General features: G+C 38.0%; 2 protein-coding genes across 2 annotated transcripts; both read right to left on the bottom strand.

Moving 5' to 3' along the window:
• Positions 1-9990: 9990 nt before the first annotated feature.
• LOC137713932 (putative F-box/FBD/LRR-repeat protein At1g66300) lies at positions 9991-12596 on the bottom strand. Its single transcript, XM_068453293.1, has 3 exons — positions 11289-12596; positions 10676-10861; positions 9991-10511 (listed from the first exon to the last, which is right to left on the bottom strand). Exons 1-3 carry the CDS (start codon positions 12270-12272, stop codon positions 10251-10253), a joined length of 1431 nt encoding a protein of 476 aa, XP_068309394.1. The 5' UTR covers positions 12273-12596; the 3' UTR covers positions 9991-10250.
• A 791-nt stretch (positions 12597-13387) lies between these two features.
• Positions 13388-16404, bottom strand: LOC137713890 (pentatricopeptide repeat-containing protein At1g08070, chloroplastic-like). Its single transcript, XM_068453239.1, has 2 exons — positions 16196-16404; positions 13388-16020 (listed from the first exon to the last, which is right to left on the bottom strand). Exon 2 carries the CDS (start codon positions 15714-15716, stop codon positions 13887-13889), a length of 1830 nt encoding a protein of 609 aa, XP_068309340.1. The 5' UTR covers positions 15717-16020; positions 16196-16404; the 3' UTR covers positions 13388-13886.
• Positions 16405-16636: the final 232 nt, after the last annotated feature.

The raw sequence follows: 16636 nt of genomic DNA, 5'->3' as shown, positions 1-16636 counted from the left end.
GCTTAAGGAGAAGAATTTGCCAAAAGAATTGTGGGCAGAAGCTGTAGCTTGTTCGATTTATTTGTTGAATCGATGTCCAACAAAGAGTGTCAAGAGGATGACACCACAAGAGGCTTGGAGTGGATACAAGCCGAATGTTGCACACCTCAAAATTTTTGGATGTGTTGCATATGCTCAAGTTCCAGAAGCCAAGAGGAGGAAGCTCGATGATCGAGGTGAAAAGTGTGTGTTTGTGGGCTATAGTGAAGAGTCCAAAGCTTACAAACTCTACAACCCACTAACTAGCAAACTAGTGGTTAGTAGAGATGTCATCTTCAATGAAGAAGAGACATGGAAGTGGAACAACAAAGAAGTCAATAAAGAGAGGGTTGTTCCCACAAACTTTGAAGAACAAGAAGTTGTACCACTAGTCGAGCTGCAACCTACTCAAATAGGCACAACAACTCCAGTGCACAGAAATGCAAGGAGTGGTCCTACATCCAGTGAGGAAGGCAGTTCATCAACTCCAGTAAGGTTAAGGAGTCTCACTGAGATCTATGGACAAGAAGAGGGAGAAGAAACAAATTTTTTCTGCCTATATGCTGATCATGAACCTCTATCATTCAATGAAGCTGTGGAGGAAGATCATTGGAAGAAAGCCATGGAAGAAGAAATCCATGCCATCGAGAAGAATGACACCTGGAAGTTGACAAAACTTCCACCAAATCAGAAGGCTATAGGTGTCAAATGGGTGTACAAGATCAAACGCACTGCAGATGGAAGTGTGGATCGGTACAAATCAAGGCTTGTAGCAAAGGGCTACAAACAGAAGTATGGAGTGGACTATGATGAAGTCTATGCTCCAGTTGCGAGACTTGACACGGTAAGATTGCTAATCTCTCTTGCCGCACATCATAAATGGAAAATTTATCAACTAGATGTCAAGTCAGCCTTCCTTAATGGAGTACTTGAGGAAGAAGTGTACGTGGAACAACCGGAAGGCTTCCAAGTACAAGGAGAAGAAGATAAGGTGTATCGTTTGAAGAAGGCTTTGTACGGCCTCAAGCAAGCACCACGAGCTTGGAACTCAAGGATCGACAACTACCTTCACCAAAATGGATTTCAGAAATGTCCATACGAGCATTCAGTTTACATGAAGAATGGTGAAAAATGGGAGTTCTTAATTATTTGTCTCTATGTAGATGATTTATTGTTTACAGGAAACAATGAGGCAATGTTCCATGAGTTCAAGCAATCAATGTTCAGTGAGTTCGAGATGACTGACAATGGATTAATGTCATACTTTCTTGGCATAGAAGTGAAGCAAGAAAGTGATGGTATCTACATCTCTCAACAAAGGTACATGAGAGACATATTGAAGAAGTTCAATATGGACAAGTGCAACACTGTCAATACCCCAGTCGCAACTGGATTGAAGCTGTCCAAAGGAAGAGAGGGTGAGTTTGTAAACTCAACAGTGTACAAAAGCCTCGTTGGAAGCCTAAGGTACCTCACAATCACAAGACCAGACATAGTTTATGGTGTTGGACTTGTAAGTCGATACATGGAAACACCAAGGGAGTCTCATTGGCTTGCTGTCAAGAGAATTCTAAGGTACATAAAAGGTACTCTAAACTTTGGTCTATTTTATAATTTTGGTGAAGATACAAAATTATATGGCTATTCGGATAGTGATTGGGGAGGTGACCAAGATGAAAGGAAAAGCACAACTGGCTATGCCTTTTTTCTAGGTTCAACAGCTTTCTCGTGGACTTCAAAGAAGCAGTCAATCGTTGCCTTGTCATCATGTGAAGCCGAGTATGTAGCTGTAGCCTCAACCGTGTGTGAGGCAATTTGGTTAAGGAATCTGTTGAAATCAGTGTGTCATTCACAAGAAGAATCGACCTTGATTCATGTGGATAACATTTCAGCCATCAAGCTTGCTAAGAATCCAGTCCAACATGGAAGGAGCAAGCACATCGATACCAGATTCCATTTTCTGAGGGACCATGTGAAGCAAAAGACAATTGAACTTGTCTACTGTCACACCAAGGAACAAGTGGCAGACATCTTCACAAAGCCATTGCCAATTGAATCATTCCGGCTACTGCGTGAAATGCTAGGAATGAAGGCGTTTTGATTTGAGGAGGTGTGTTGGAAATTCAAATCAAAAACAGGTTGTAAAATGTTGCTGCTAGCTGTTTGTTTCTTTCCAGCTACAAAGAACAAAGTCTCCTCTATGTGCTAGCCGAAAGGTGTTGAAAGACAGCAAGGAATGATGCAGTGCATATGTGTAAAAGTGTCTAGTAGCTGGTGCATATGTGAAAGGGTGTAAAGATGGTAATCACCATCTGTCACTGCATGTGCGTGTGCCAGATTGTTCTAAGTTCATTTGATCTGTTTGAATGGTTGTATGTGTTGTTGTATTTTTTTTATTTAAAGCACTTGAGTGGTTCTTTGCTGTTTGGAATGTATAAATAAGCCTCTCGTAAGGCTTTAAATGAGTGAGTGTATCATCCGAAACATTAAATCCAATTCCCATTTCCATTTCAGCTTGTTTGCTCCAAAAGAGTTGTAAACCCTCTTTCTAATATTTCAAAGTGTTTGTTATCCCCAAGCTTGTTATTCCCTTTCGTTTGTCCAATATTATTGAGAGTGTAAGTGAGAGGTGTGATAGAGTTTGTAAACCTATCACCCACATCATTTGGTGTTGAGTTAGTAAACTGTCAAATACCAACAACTTTAGCATATACCGTGCTAACTCAAATCCATTAGATCCACCAGAAAGCTCTATGGTCACATCCTTAAGATGATCGATAAAGGCAAGAACACAAGAAGAAAATCATTTGAAAGTTCAAAAACACACACACAGAGTTTGGGCTTTCATGTGAGATTTTTGGGCTCTAATAATTACTATTTGAAAATTTTAAATTTTAATATTTATGTTTATCTAATATACAAATTTTGAAATTTAAATTCATCCAACGGTAGATTGAAATCTAAATTCATCTGATGGTAATAAATAATTTGATAAGTATCATCATCAATTGAGGGTGCTGAACAAAAATATTTCCTATTTATTTATTTAGGAAGAGCAAGAATCAATCTTATAATGCCTCAAATCATTTTATCAAACGCAAATTATCAAACAACAAAACTAGCTAATGAACACACAACACATTTTACCCAAAACTACTAGTTCAGTTCAGCTAATATACACAGTACACAAGTGCACAAAGAAAAAACAGATTAAGGATTACAATGTCCTTCAATATTCATTGACGAATCGAGTTGATAGAACAAGGCCCCCGCAGCATTTGGGCAAACGACCAAAATGCAGGGCTACCTTGTTTTCTTGTCCCTCTTTGTCGATCTTCCTCAAAGACAAATGCGGCATTGGAAACCCTCTTGCTTTCATTTAACTCCCTTATAGCATTAGATTGCTCAGCGGAATGAATGATTTCCAGTTTCTTCAAGTTCTGAGCATGCTCGAGGATATACCTTGCTAGCTCAAACCCATTGGACCCATTACAAAGCTCAATGGACACCACCTTAACCTGATTAATAAAAGCAAGGTTTTGCGATTTCCAGTATGCCATATCAAACCCAGATGACTGAAAAAGGCAACACAGCGCGTGACAAAAACATCAGCTAAAAAGTTGTTGAAAATTAAGAAAACATAGATGGAAAAATGCATTGAGAGTGCGGACCTTTTACTTACCTTATATTCAGGGGAGAAGGAGAATTGGTCAGTCTTCAGGTACAAAGTGTTCAGTTTAGGCATTCCACTTAAAAGAGAGACCATTGCCGGAACCAGATTATCGAACAAGCACTCTATATGCATTTGCAGATAACGAATTTCGGTACCAAATAGTGGTGCTAGTGCTATGGAACCTTCTTTTAACAGTGCCTGCAATGTTATAAAGGCAAAAACCAAACAGAAAGATGAAGAGAACCCAAAATTATGTAAGAAACAGTTATCTAGTTTTTGCAAAAATAGAAAACAAATAAAATCATAAGTTTGAAGGGTGTTGTGTCTTCACCATGGTGATCTTTTTGTGTAGAATGAGAACTTTAACGCCGCGCATGCTGTGAAGAACCTTATGTATGATGCCGAAATCTATTCCAGATTCAGGCTGTAAAGAAAGCTCAGCTTTCTCTAAACACATCAACTTCCCAAGATTTTGGTGAGAAAACAAAGTCCCCCACCAAGTTAAAGATTTAAGATTTGGAGCAGAAATATTTAGCGACGATTTTTGGTCAAAGAAGAGATTTCCCCAACGGATGTGTAAGCATTCAAGTTTCTGTCCTGATATGTTGAGATTGCAGCCAGCACTCAAACCGGGACACTCAAAAACAAATGATTCCAGAGAAGAGCTTTCGATGGTGATATTTGCTACCCCGTAAATATCTTGAAGACGGAATTCCTTAATGCATTTGCAGCAACATGTGATCCATGTGAAAAACTTCTCGTCCACGATACAGATTTCTCTCAGACTGAGGTATTTCAGGTTAGAGGACGAATCAAGGGGAGGTCCTTTAAGAACACACTTCATGCTCACTGATAGAGACGTCAAAGATTTACAAAGAAACATGAAAGATGATAATGCTAATGGTGTCTCCCTGGGTAGTGAAACATCAAGATCAAGTTCTTCAACATTACACCTTATTGCATTGTAGACCCACGCTATGATACGGAATCTCTCATCACATGCACAGTCTTTAGTAAAGCGGTTGTGAGTAACCCAACGAATATGAAAGCGTTTTATCTTATTATCTCCACGACGAAATAAATACCTATCCAAGGAATATATCAACTGTAACCGCATATTGCAGGAGCATTTCTTCATCTTCTGGTTAGGGATTTCATTAATATTAATTTCCAACGACGGAGATGACAGATGAAATTTTCTGTATCTTTTGGACATGCATCCGAGTCGTGCCATGTCTTTCAAATCAAGGAAGGAAAAAATGTGCTGGGCAATTTCATCTGGAAGATTACTCAATCTGTCGATCATTTTACTCTCAATCGCACAAACTCGTTGACCTCGAGAGCTTGCACTAGCCACTAACTTATGCTTATGTTCCATAGCAAGACCTAGTGTGTTTTTGCGTCTTACTTGTACGGGATCATAATTGGTTTCCAATTTATAGTACAAGAGCCTACAAGGAAAGAGGAATTAAACCAAGCTAAAGCATCAATTATATATATTCATTTATACACAAACCCAAAACGTAAGTGAGTTTTATGCAAATCCCTGTTTATTTATGGTCTTTGGATTGAACAAATAAAAGGATAATTGAGGAAAAAAATAAATAGGTGTGCGCTAAAGGAAAAAAATGTGTGCATGCAAATCATTTCTAGACCAGAGCAGTACTCTTGATACTAGAACTTACCACCTTTAGCTACTCATACTCTAGCTAGTAGGGGCATGTGCACTCGTTGGATCCTCGCCATATTCCTTGGTCTTCCAGATTTTGGATCGAATTTGACTGATTCAAAGAAAAGCACAGAGAACCCTAATTTTTGTTGGTTTAGAGTTCTTGACTGGAGATCGGTGTTTGTATATGTGTGAGAGAAAAGCATCTGCAATCGATTTATGTCACTCCTCTCCCATAACATGTATTAGCACCTGGTTTCAGTGCCTTCTTATTGTTTCTTGATTTCTTGAAGCGTGGGAAAGAAACGTACCTGCAACTGATTTACGTCACCCTCTCATCATGTGTATTTTCACTGGCTTTTTGTGCGTGGTTCTCCATGTTTCTCATACACTCTGTTTGGATGAGGAAATTTAAGATTACTAATAAATTTTAAAATGATGAAAATCGAAATGATAGAAATTTTACTTTTTAGAATTTGTGAATTTTCTTGTTTGGTTAACCTAAAACTCTGTTTGGATGAGGAAATCTTTTTCCACGGTGAATTCTAAATTTCTATGTTTATGAATCCAAATAAGGGAATTGACGTATGTCAATTTATAAATTCTGACTTTTGTCAAAATTTCAAGTTTAATTCCCTCGTCCAAACATAGTGTAAAAGGACAACGTAATTTAATATGGTATTTGTTATTTTTAAACTCTCACTCATAGAAATTAGAAAATGATACATCTTTACGTGGAATTTAAACTTAGGAATTGGAGGTCCCAAATCCCAAGTTTTTTTTTTTTCCACGCTAAAATTCTAAATTTCTGTGTTTATGAATCCAAACAAGAGAATTGATGCATGTCAATTTATAAATTCTGACTTTTGTCAAAATTCTAAGTTTAATTCCCTCATCCAAACGTAGTGTTACTCTTTTCTCAAAGTGTGGGACTAGCAACCAATTCACGTCACCCCTCTCACATCACGTGTATTTGCACTGCTTTTTATGCTCTTTATTTCCTTCACTATTTTCTCGAACTGTGGGAGTGAAACGTACCTAAACCGATCATGCCACCCCTATCTCATCACGAGAACAGACATTTAGTTTTTGTGTGTGGTTCTGATTTCATTTTACTGTTTTCTTGAAGTGTGGGCGTGAAACGTACCTGCAACATATTTATGTCATCTCTCTCATCACGTTGTTTTTGATGCGTGGTTGTCGTTGTTTCCTTTATTGTTTTCTTGAAGTATGGGGGTGAAACCTAACAAATGCGTTGAATACTTCGTTACTTTATTCATCATCTAGAGTTTACAATATATAGGCACACAAGGAAAGTAATCTGCATTACAAGAAAGGTAATCTGCAAAAGATAGGGACACTAAATCTTAATCCTACCAAATATAAGACTCCTATAATCTTTATAGTAAATTCAACACTCCCTCTCAAGTTGGCTCGTAGATATCGCACATGCCCAACTTGATAAGTGAGTCCTGAAACACTTCACTAAATACTCTATGAGTAAGAACATCAGTCAGTTGCTTCTCTGAATTCACAAACAGTATAGACAAAATATTCCTTTGGAGATTCTCCTTAACAAAGTGTTATCAACCTCCACATGCTTTGTTTTATCATGTTGTACCAGATCATCTGTTATTTCTCAAGGTTCTAAAAGACGATAGGCGCTAGTCGGGCGGCGGGCTGGGGCCTAGCGCCTATGTGGCTAGGCGAGGCCTAGGCGGACTAGGTGGATTTAAGTAAATCTATTATATTTCGTGTAAATAAGTGATTGCTTATACTTAAAATATATATAATTTCATCATAAACTACAAAATAGAAGACATATATTATGAAGTATTGGAACATAATGAAAACAGGGGAAAATGATATAATGTGTGTTCATTTAAGTATGAAACAAGTATCTTACAATTTATTAAAAAAATAAAATGCAAAATTAATGTTATATATTGTCTATCTAATTGAGTCGTGACCTAAGTGGGTCTAGGTGGATCTAGGCGTGTGCCTCAGCTAGTTTAAGCGCCCTTTCTTAATTTTCAAAAGCTTAGGCATTAATCGGGGTGGTGGCTAGCCGCCCAGCGCCTAGGCGGGGCTTAGGCAGCGCTAGGTGGAAATTTTTAGAACAATGTTATTTCCCTTACTAACAGATTGTCCCAATATAACTTCAGAGCTTCCTTTGGTTCGAAATGAATACACATTAAAAGTTTGCATAACTAAAGAAGTTCACATATTCCTTGTGTCATACCCTATACTCATCCTCAACAGAAGACTTTGACACCACCTTCTGTTTCTTACTACGCCATGTAACAAGAGACCTCCAACAAACGTAAACTATCCATGTGTACCTGTCAGTAACTTTGCAAGACCAATTTGCATCTATAAATTCTTCAACTTTTAAGTGACCATGTTTTCCATACAGAATTCCTTTACCAAGTGCATACTTCAGATAGGCCAAGATTCGCACTACAGCATCCATGTGATTGTGTGAGTGCATAAATTGGCTCACAACACGTACAACATGTGCAATATCATGACGAGTATGAGCTAGATAAATTAATCTCCCCTGCAGTCTTTAATACCTACCCTTATCAACAAGAACCTAATCAGCGTAAGTACCCAAGTAATGATTCTCTACCCTAGAAGTGTCACCATTTTTACAGCATAACTTATCAGCTTCTTTCAACAAATCCACAACATGTTTCCGCTGAGAGAAGAAACCTTTGGTTGAATAGGCGACCTCAATTCCAAGGAAAGACTTCAACTCTCCCAAATTTTTCTCTCAAATTTGGATGCAAGATTTACCTGTAACTTCTGGATTTCTTCTTAATCATGTCAGGTAATAATCATGTCATCCACATAAATAATTAAAGCATCAACTTGCCAAGCCTACACTTCAGGAACAAAGTTTGATCTGAATTATTGTGGAGGTACCCATATTTTTTTCATTCCTTGAGCAATTTGTCAAACCAAGCAGAGGCGATTGCTTGAGTTCGTATTACCCATAAAGAGACTTACAAAATCGATACACCAAAGTATTACCACTTACATCATATCTTGGTGAAAAAACCATATACACATACTCTTCCAAGTTCCCATGAAGGAATGCATTCTTCAATCAAGCAATTTAATAGGCTAATCAAAACACGTACCCCTTAGCCACTATCATTGCTTTGTACCTATCCATAGATTCATCGGCATTGTACTTGATTATAAACACTCAACGGCACCCAATCGGTTTATTCCCTATTACTATCTCTCAGGTTTTATTGTTTTTGAAAAGCGGACATCTATTCATCCATAGCTTGTATCCACTTAGGGTCTCTTATGACTTCTTTGACCTGAGTGGAACTCTATTTGATTCAATGTGATTTACCAATGCCCTCCGTTATGGTGAACAGTTCTCACATGATCTGTAATTAGCAATTGGATACTTCACCTTTCCTTTCAAAGAGAACATGTCAGGTGACACATTGCAGTTTTGTCTTGCAATATTGGAATTAGTTGTATACTTACCTCTTGGATATTCAAAGGAGATGGAACATGCACTACATGATCAGAGACACCGACTAACAAGGAACAATGTCAAACTCTTTCTTGGAAGGTTAAAATACTTAGTTCACACAAGACCATGTATTGCATATGTTGAAGTGTTTTTAGTCATTTTATGCATGCTCCTAGTATTGATCATAGGAATGCTATGGATCGCATATTGAGATCTTTGAAGTCTGCACCGGATAAAGGTTTTATGTTTGCCAAGTATGGACATCTAAATGTTACTAGGTATATACCAATTTTGATTGAGTCAGATGCATCACTGATAGAAGTCCTACTTAGGTTATTTCACCTTCGGTAGGGGTTATCTAGTTGGCGAAGTAAGAAACAAAATGTTGTTGCAAGATCAAGTGCTGGAGCTAAGTATCGAAGTATATCACATGGCATTTGTGAGCTATTATGGATTCATAATGTCTCGTTAGATTTGGGAGTTAAACTTGGAATGGCTATGGCACTGCATTTTGATAATAAGGCTGGGACTGATATTGCTCACAATCCGGTTCAACATGATACAACTAAACATGTTGAAGTGGATATTTATTTTATCCTAGTAAAATTGGAAAAGAGATTGATCTGATACCTTTGTAAAATCTGAAGATCAATTGCCATATGTTCTCACTAAAGCTGTCTCAAGTCGAGTGTTTCAAATAGTTCACTTAGCAAGTTGGGCATGAATGATATCCATTCACCAACTTGAGGGAAGTGTTGGAGTGACTAAACCTAGTGTACTCTAGTTCTGCACACTTCTATGGTGTATAGAGGCGGACTCCTATAGTGTAGTGGGGAAGCTTCGTGTAATTAATTTCTTAGGTTGTATAGTACACCAGTATGTTCATATAATCCTCCTTACCGAGAAGACATGTAATCAGAAAATTCATACATATTCTACCAAATGCTCACTATCCTATTAATTATCGTCAGATTAGGGTAAATTTCAAGATTTGTGTAAGAGATAAATTAAGTCAAACTCATTTAACGGTAATCAATTAATTGGCTAGTGACATTATCACTTTATGCGTTAAACAAAAATATTTCTAACAAGAAGAGCTATTGTACAGTGTATACCAAAATAAAAGCCGCTACAGCAACCACAAGAGCTAGGAAAGCAAAATAAAAAAAAAAAAAAACTATATGCCTCGTTTAAGGAATTTATAGCTCAGTTTATTAAGATCATCACCATAATTCCCCACCCCCACCACAATATCACTTTGTATCAAAGGAAAACTAAACCTTCATATTTTAACATATTGCATTTGCATATTAAAGCTGGTGCTCTTGTTGGCTCTCCGGGAAAGAGTTGACAAAAAAACCTCTTAACAAGCAGCCTTCTTCCTCTTTGCTTCATCTCCCTCTTGTTAGATCTTTCTGAAAGACAATTGTGGCATTGGAGATCCTCTTGCTTTTCTTTAATGTTCTTCGCACATGCGATTGTTGGGGTGAATGAACAATCACCATTTTCCTCAAGTTCTGAGCATGCTCTAGTATATACTTCGATAACTCGATTCCATTAGACCCACTGGGAAGTTCTATAGTCACCTCCTCAAGTTTAGAAACACAAGTAGGGTTTTCTAATTTCCAACGCTCTATATCAAACCCGGAGGACTGGAAAGGCAATGAACAACAGGCAGATTAATTGAGAATTTCTCTGAAACTGATATAACGAATGGAAAACTAATTCATTCTTTAACCATGATCAACAAGACCAGATTCCAGACAAGTCAAATGGAGAGGTGTATGGAGAGATACGCAGAACCTTTACTACTTACTTCAGATTTCGAATGGAGGAAGATTCTGTCAGTATATATGTGCAAGGTGCTCAAATTTGGCATTGTTTTAAACAGACAGATCATTGCCAGGACTAGGTCATCAAGCAAGCTCCCAATATCAATACGTAAATAACGAACATTATCTAAAGGTCTTGGCATAGAACCTTCCTTGGTACAAGGAAAAACCTAAATGACAGAAAAGGAAGAGAACCTGTAAGAACAGTAATGAAAACTATATGCGATAGAATACCAAAACTGAGTGACGGAAATCATAAGTTGGCCAAAAGATAAACGCATCAAAACAGTAACAAAAATTGCATGCAATGGATTGAATAATCACCAATACAACATATGCAAAAGACAATGTTCGTTATCTTTAGACTGACTAGCAGTATTCAGAAAAATACGAATTTTCAATCTGGCTTAAATGATTAGTAACGCAAAAGCAATTACATCTTTCAACTTTCAACCAATTCTGATAAATTAATCTTGTTTTTCAAACGAGGAAAGATTACAATCTAATAATAGTGGATTGCAAAGTATCTAGTTTTCACTGAAACAAAGAGAAACAACGCAAATAGATCAATTCAGTTTTACTATAGTATCTCTTTACCTTGAGGCACTCTGCATTTAGAATAAGAACTTTGACCCTGCATATACTGCAGAGAAACTCGGACACAATGCCAAAGTCATATGCTCCATTCTTCAGAAAAAAAAGGTCGGCTTTCTCTAAACGAATGAATTCCCCCAGATTTTGGTGGATCAACAATTTCCCTATCCATTTCATACTTGTAAGATTTGGAGCAAGAATATTTATCGATTTTCTGTGTGGAATAGATTTAATGTCAATAACTAGGTCTACAAGTTTCTCAGCTGCAATGCTAAGTTGGCACTGCTCCGTCAGAGAGTGATTGACAAAACTAAAGGATAACAAAGACGAGCTTTCGATGGTAATACTTTGTACCCCAGACACTTGTTCGAGACATAATTCCTTAATGCAATTGCAGTAACATGAAAACCACTTGAAAAACCCCTCATCTGCGATTTTAACATTTCTCAACTTCAAGCATTCAAGATTAGAGAAAGAAGCTGAGGACGGCTCTTTAAAGACCATAAGCTTCATGTCCACCATTAGAGACCTCAAAGATCGACAAAGAAAGACGCAAGATGGAAATGGAGTCAGTGCCATCCTAAATGAACCACACTCAAGATCAAGTACTTCAACGTTACACTTAACCGCATTGTGGATCCACGTAATCACTCGAAATTTCTCCTCTTCATAGGAAAATTCCTTCACCAAAAAGTATTCAATATCCCAAACCAAACGAAACTGTTGTAACTTTTCATCCCCACGATGAACCAAGAACCTATCCAAAGAACTCAACAACATTAACCGCTTACTGGACGTTGACAGATCCCTATGACAAAGTTCATCAAAATTCAACGACGGAGTTGACAGACAGAGTTCTTTGCATCTTTTGGATGCACTGCCAAAACAGGCTAGGTCTCTTATACTGAGGAAAGAGAGAATGTGATGAACAACTTCATCCGAAAGATCGTTAAATCTGTCAACCCTAAGCCACTGTCTCCCATCCATCTTTTTCTATCTTTTTCTTCAGTATGACGCCAACTCGAACCCTAAACTACACGTTCTATCAGAAACCGCGATCAGAAACCAAGCCCACTTACGTCTTTCTTCTATTCCCACTTTCTAATCAAACTCGCTCTTCACAATCGATCATCCTTGCACGATGGGATAACAAAACAAAAGATCGATTTTTCTGAACCAAAATAAAGACAAGTAGTAATAGTAGTCTTGATATTAAAACGTACCATTCACGCAACCCAAGAAAATTCGAGCATACCCTCCTCTTCCTGGCCAAACAAAGAACCCTAAGTTTTGTTAATTTGGGGTTTGACCAAAAACATCAGTGTGATTCTTTACGGAAAAAAAAAACACAAATTCTACGGGTTTCAATTGGGTCACGTTTGAACCAAAAAAATTGCCCTTGGGCCAACCCTCAAAGTCTCTCAACTTTTTCGGACCAAACGACTGATTATTGCAAGTCTTTCAATTTTACCGCAGGTCCAACACCAATCATGTCTATGTACCATGTGCAAGTACGATTCCTCCAAAAAAAAAACAAAAACAAAAAAAAAAACAATGGACACTGATGATTATAACAGTTGAAACATTTAATTGGAATCATTGATTTTATTTGGTGCATTGATCTATAAATTGCGGGTGCCAAAAGATCAAAAACCTAAAATGAAATGATGACTAAGGATCCGTTTGATAACCGTGTTATAACCAAGGCCATTCAGAACCAAACCAATCAGGAGAGCTTGACAATGTCCACTTCTTGCAAATAGATATACAATAGACAATAGAGCAATTGCAAATAGTTTTCTGATAAATTATTCTAACGCCCTTAGGAGGTATCAACTCTCCTTAACAAGAGCATTTAACCAGCTAATCACGCGATTAATTACATATGTGATATGATACATGGATACAATGTAAACCAGAGGAATTTTCTTTTAGTCTGGAGGTCAGGGAGGGTTACGTGGCTTTAAGCACGAAAACGTTGATTGGAACTGATAACCTGGACTACACAATTGGAAACATAATTTTCAGGCTACTATCATCCAGCTAGATGAAAACGACAGTGGATCAAAGATCATCTTTGGTACTAAAACCATAACAGAAGCAACAGAATAAGAAAGCAATGAATTTCAAGAAAAACGGAGTTTTTCCATTAACTTATGAGAAACAAAAGCAATTACCATATCAATCGCCGTCACTTGTGTGGAAGAGAGGGAGAGAGAGCAACACATTATGCATTGAAGAATAATATCGATCGGATATAACTGATCTGTGTGACAACATTTTAACTTAAACAAAATAATTCTGTTGTAACAGCCATGTTTGCCTGAAAATGTTTCTGAGTTTCGACCCATCTTCCATGAAGCCATGTTTGCCTATACCTTTTCTCTTGCTTTGTCTCACGAGGTAGATGTCCTGCAGAATGTGTTTTTCTGATATTATCTTTGAGTTTGAAGTACCCAGGACCCAAAGTACCTCATCACCCTTAGCAGGTTGGGATGGAAATGCTCGGGGACTTCATGGAAAACTACTGCTGATTTATCATTCCCTTCTTCCCGTAGCATCAGAATAGATGTGACCATAGGGCAAAAGACCGTCATATATTCATAATCCATTGGATACTGCTACCAAGTGTTCATTTAAACTACTTAAAACTCCATACAGTTCCTTTCTTTGCTCATGCCTTGTATCATAGGCTAGAAACTCATGGATCTTGTTACCCAATTGGATTGAGCTACAACCAGGAACTTTCTCTATTCCCTGCTGTCTCATTGCTAACCGATAGGTCAGCACATCTTTCCATTGTCCAATTGATGCACTCAAATTTGATATTAGAGTTAAATAGCTGGGGTTTGCAGGCTCCTGCTCCATAATCCGTCTGGTTAGAGACTCTAACAGATCTCCATTTCCATGAATCTTACAGGAACCGAGTAGACTTCCCCAAATGACAGCATTTGGCTTCAAATGCATGCTTTCTAAGAACCTGACTGCTTCTTCCAACTTCCCGGCCCGACCTAGAAGATCAACCATGCAACCATAGTGCTCTATTCGGGGTTTGATATTCAACTCTTGTTCCATCTGGTTAAATATTCTTTTGCCCTCTTCCACCAACCCTCCATGAGTGCAAGCTGACAGAACAGCAATGAAAATGACATCATCTGGTTTTGTTCCTTCTAAACACATAGTATCGAAGAGAAATATGGCTTCTCTACACAACCCATTAATAGCGAGACCTGAAACCATTGTTGTCCATGTAATTATACATCTTTTAGCCATCTTTTTAAAAACTGCTTTTGCACTTTCTACATCTCCACACTTTGCAAACATGTCTATCAGTGCATTGCCCAAGGGAATAGACAAATCCAACATGTTTCTCTCAATATAGGATTCAATCCATTTTCCATGTTCTAGAGAGCCCAAGTGAGTGCACGCAGATAGTATGCTGATCAAAGTACTCTGATCCGGGCTGCACTTTCCGTCTATCAACATCTGGCGGAACACAAAAAGTGCTTGATCAAACATGTGGTTATGAACATAACCTGCAATCATAGCATTCCATGACACAACATTTTTAAATGGCATCTTATTGAATAAGTTCATCGCTGATTCAAGATCTCCAATAGTGGTGTACCCTGATATCATGGCCGTCCAAGAAACTACTGTTTTCTGGGGCATCTGTTCAAATAAACACTGTGCAGACTTGACATCACCCAACCGTATATACGCAGTTATCAATGAATTCCACGAAACTTCATTTCTTTCTGGCATCCTCTCAAAAACTGAATGAGCTAATTCCATATTTCCAGCTTTGGAAAGACCAGAAACAACAGAGTTCCACGTCACAATGCTCCTCTCTTGCATTGAATGAAACAACCGCATAGCAGGTTCTATCTCACCACGTGCCATGTAAGCAGCAATCATAGTATTCCATGAAATCACATCTCTTTCAGGCATTTCACCAAACACCTGGGAAGCCAAATCCAACCCCACTCCGCATTTAGCATAGAAATCCAAAAGGGTATTCTGAACAAACACACTAGAGCCAAAACCCATTTTGACAATGTCAGCATGAACGGTTATGCGATCTTCAAGGGCCGCAAAAGATTCACAGCCCCTAAGAAGAGAAGTGAAAGTGAAACTGTTTGGCGCAATCCTAGACGCCTTCATTTGATTATACACTCGCAACACATCTATACGATTCTTTCCTATACAGCATTTTATCAATGTATTGTACGCGACAACATTGGGACAACAAGAACTTTGAAAAATAGAATAGGCATAATGAAGAGAACCCAGTTCTGAGGAGAGAGTGAGGAGCTTGGGAAGCAAAAAGCTAGTATGTTGGAGTCCATGGACAAAAATCTGAAGATGGGTTTGTTTCAGTTCTTTGAGAGACTTGCAGTCTTGCATGATCTTCAGCAGTATGTGGTCCATTGTGATCGTTCTTCATTCAAAAGACAGTTACTCTTCTTACGCAAGCAGGGAAATCAAGAGGGAACATATTTGGTAAAATCTTCCGCTATTGTATGGTCAAGCCTTCCTCTTTTGGAGCCACAGGCTTCACCAAACAAAAAAAAAAAAAAAAGACTTATCCCAGATTTCTGTTTCTTTCTATCAATGATGCTTGGCCGACACCTTACCTGGTGCTCAAAAACTTTCTTAACGTCTTTCTCAGCTAGCAAGCTCTTGGGTGCACCAACCCCGTATGCAATCACGATCCCGCGAGCTTCAGCATCATCTGCCAAGGGAAATTGAGGTTCAAGTGTTGTGTATTATGGCAAAGTTACGGCGCAAGTAAGAAGTCACATTATAAAATAGTATCAAGCTGCTCCAGAGAAGTTGCAAAAAAAAGGGAATTACGTACTAACACCAACATTACTATGAAAGTAAAACACAGAAGTTCTAGTGATTACCTGAAGCGGCGCAACAGTAGTGACGCGAAACCGTCGTTCCGGCATTTATTCAGACACTTGGTCGGCACTCAGAAACTGACGAAAGAAGGAGCTCAAGACGGTAGGAGAGCAAGTGGGTATCGGTGAAAAGAGCTTCTTGTTCGAATTTCTGAATTCCTCTGCTTTCCTCTTGTACCAGAAATTAAATTCCACTGTATCTGTGTGGATGGTTCAAGTTGAAGACTTTGTATAGCAGACTTTCTTCTGAGCTCCGCGCCTTTAAATTGAGAAAAATTAACGAAAAAATAAAAAAAAAAAAATTTAGTTTTAATGAAAAAATATAAATAAAGATATAGTAAATAGTACAAAAAAAAAAAAAGTGGTTTTTCATTAAAATTGAATGGTAGGTATTTCTGTTAAAACTCCCTTCAAATTGTCTTATATTTTTTTATTCCTTCTTTT

Source organism: Pyrus communis, chromosome 13 (genome assembly GCF_963583255.1).
Source record: "Pyrus communis chromosome 13, drPyrComm1.1, whole genome shotgun sequence".
NCBI lineage: Eukaryota > Viridiplantae > Streptophyta > Magnoliopsida > Rosales > Rosaceae > Pyrus > Pyrus communis.
Note: the sequence above shows the minus strand (reverse complement) of the source record. Positions and strands in the feature narration are given on the sequence as shown.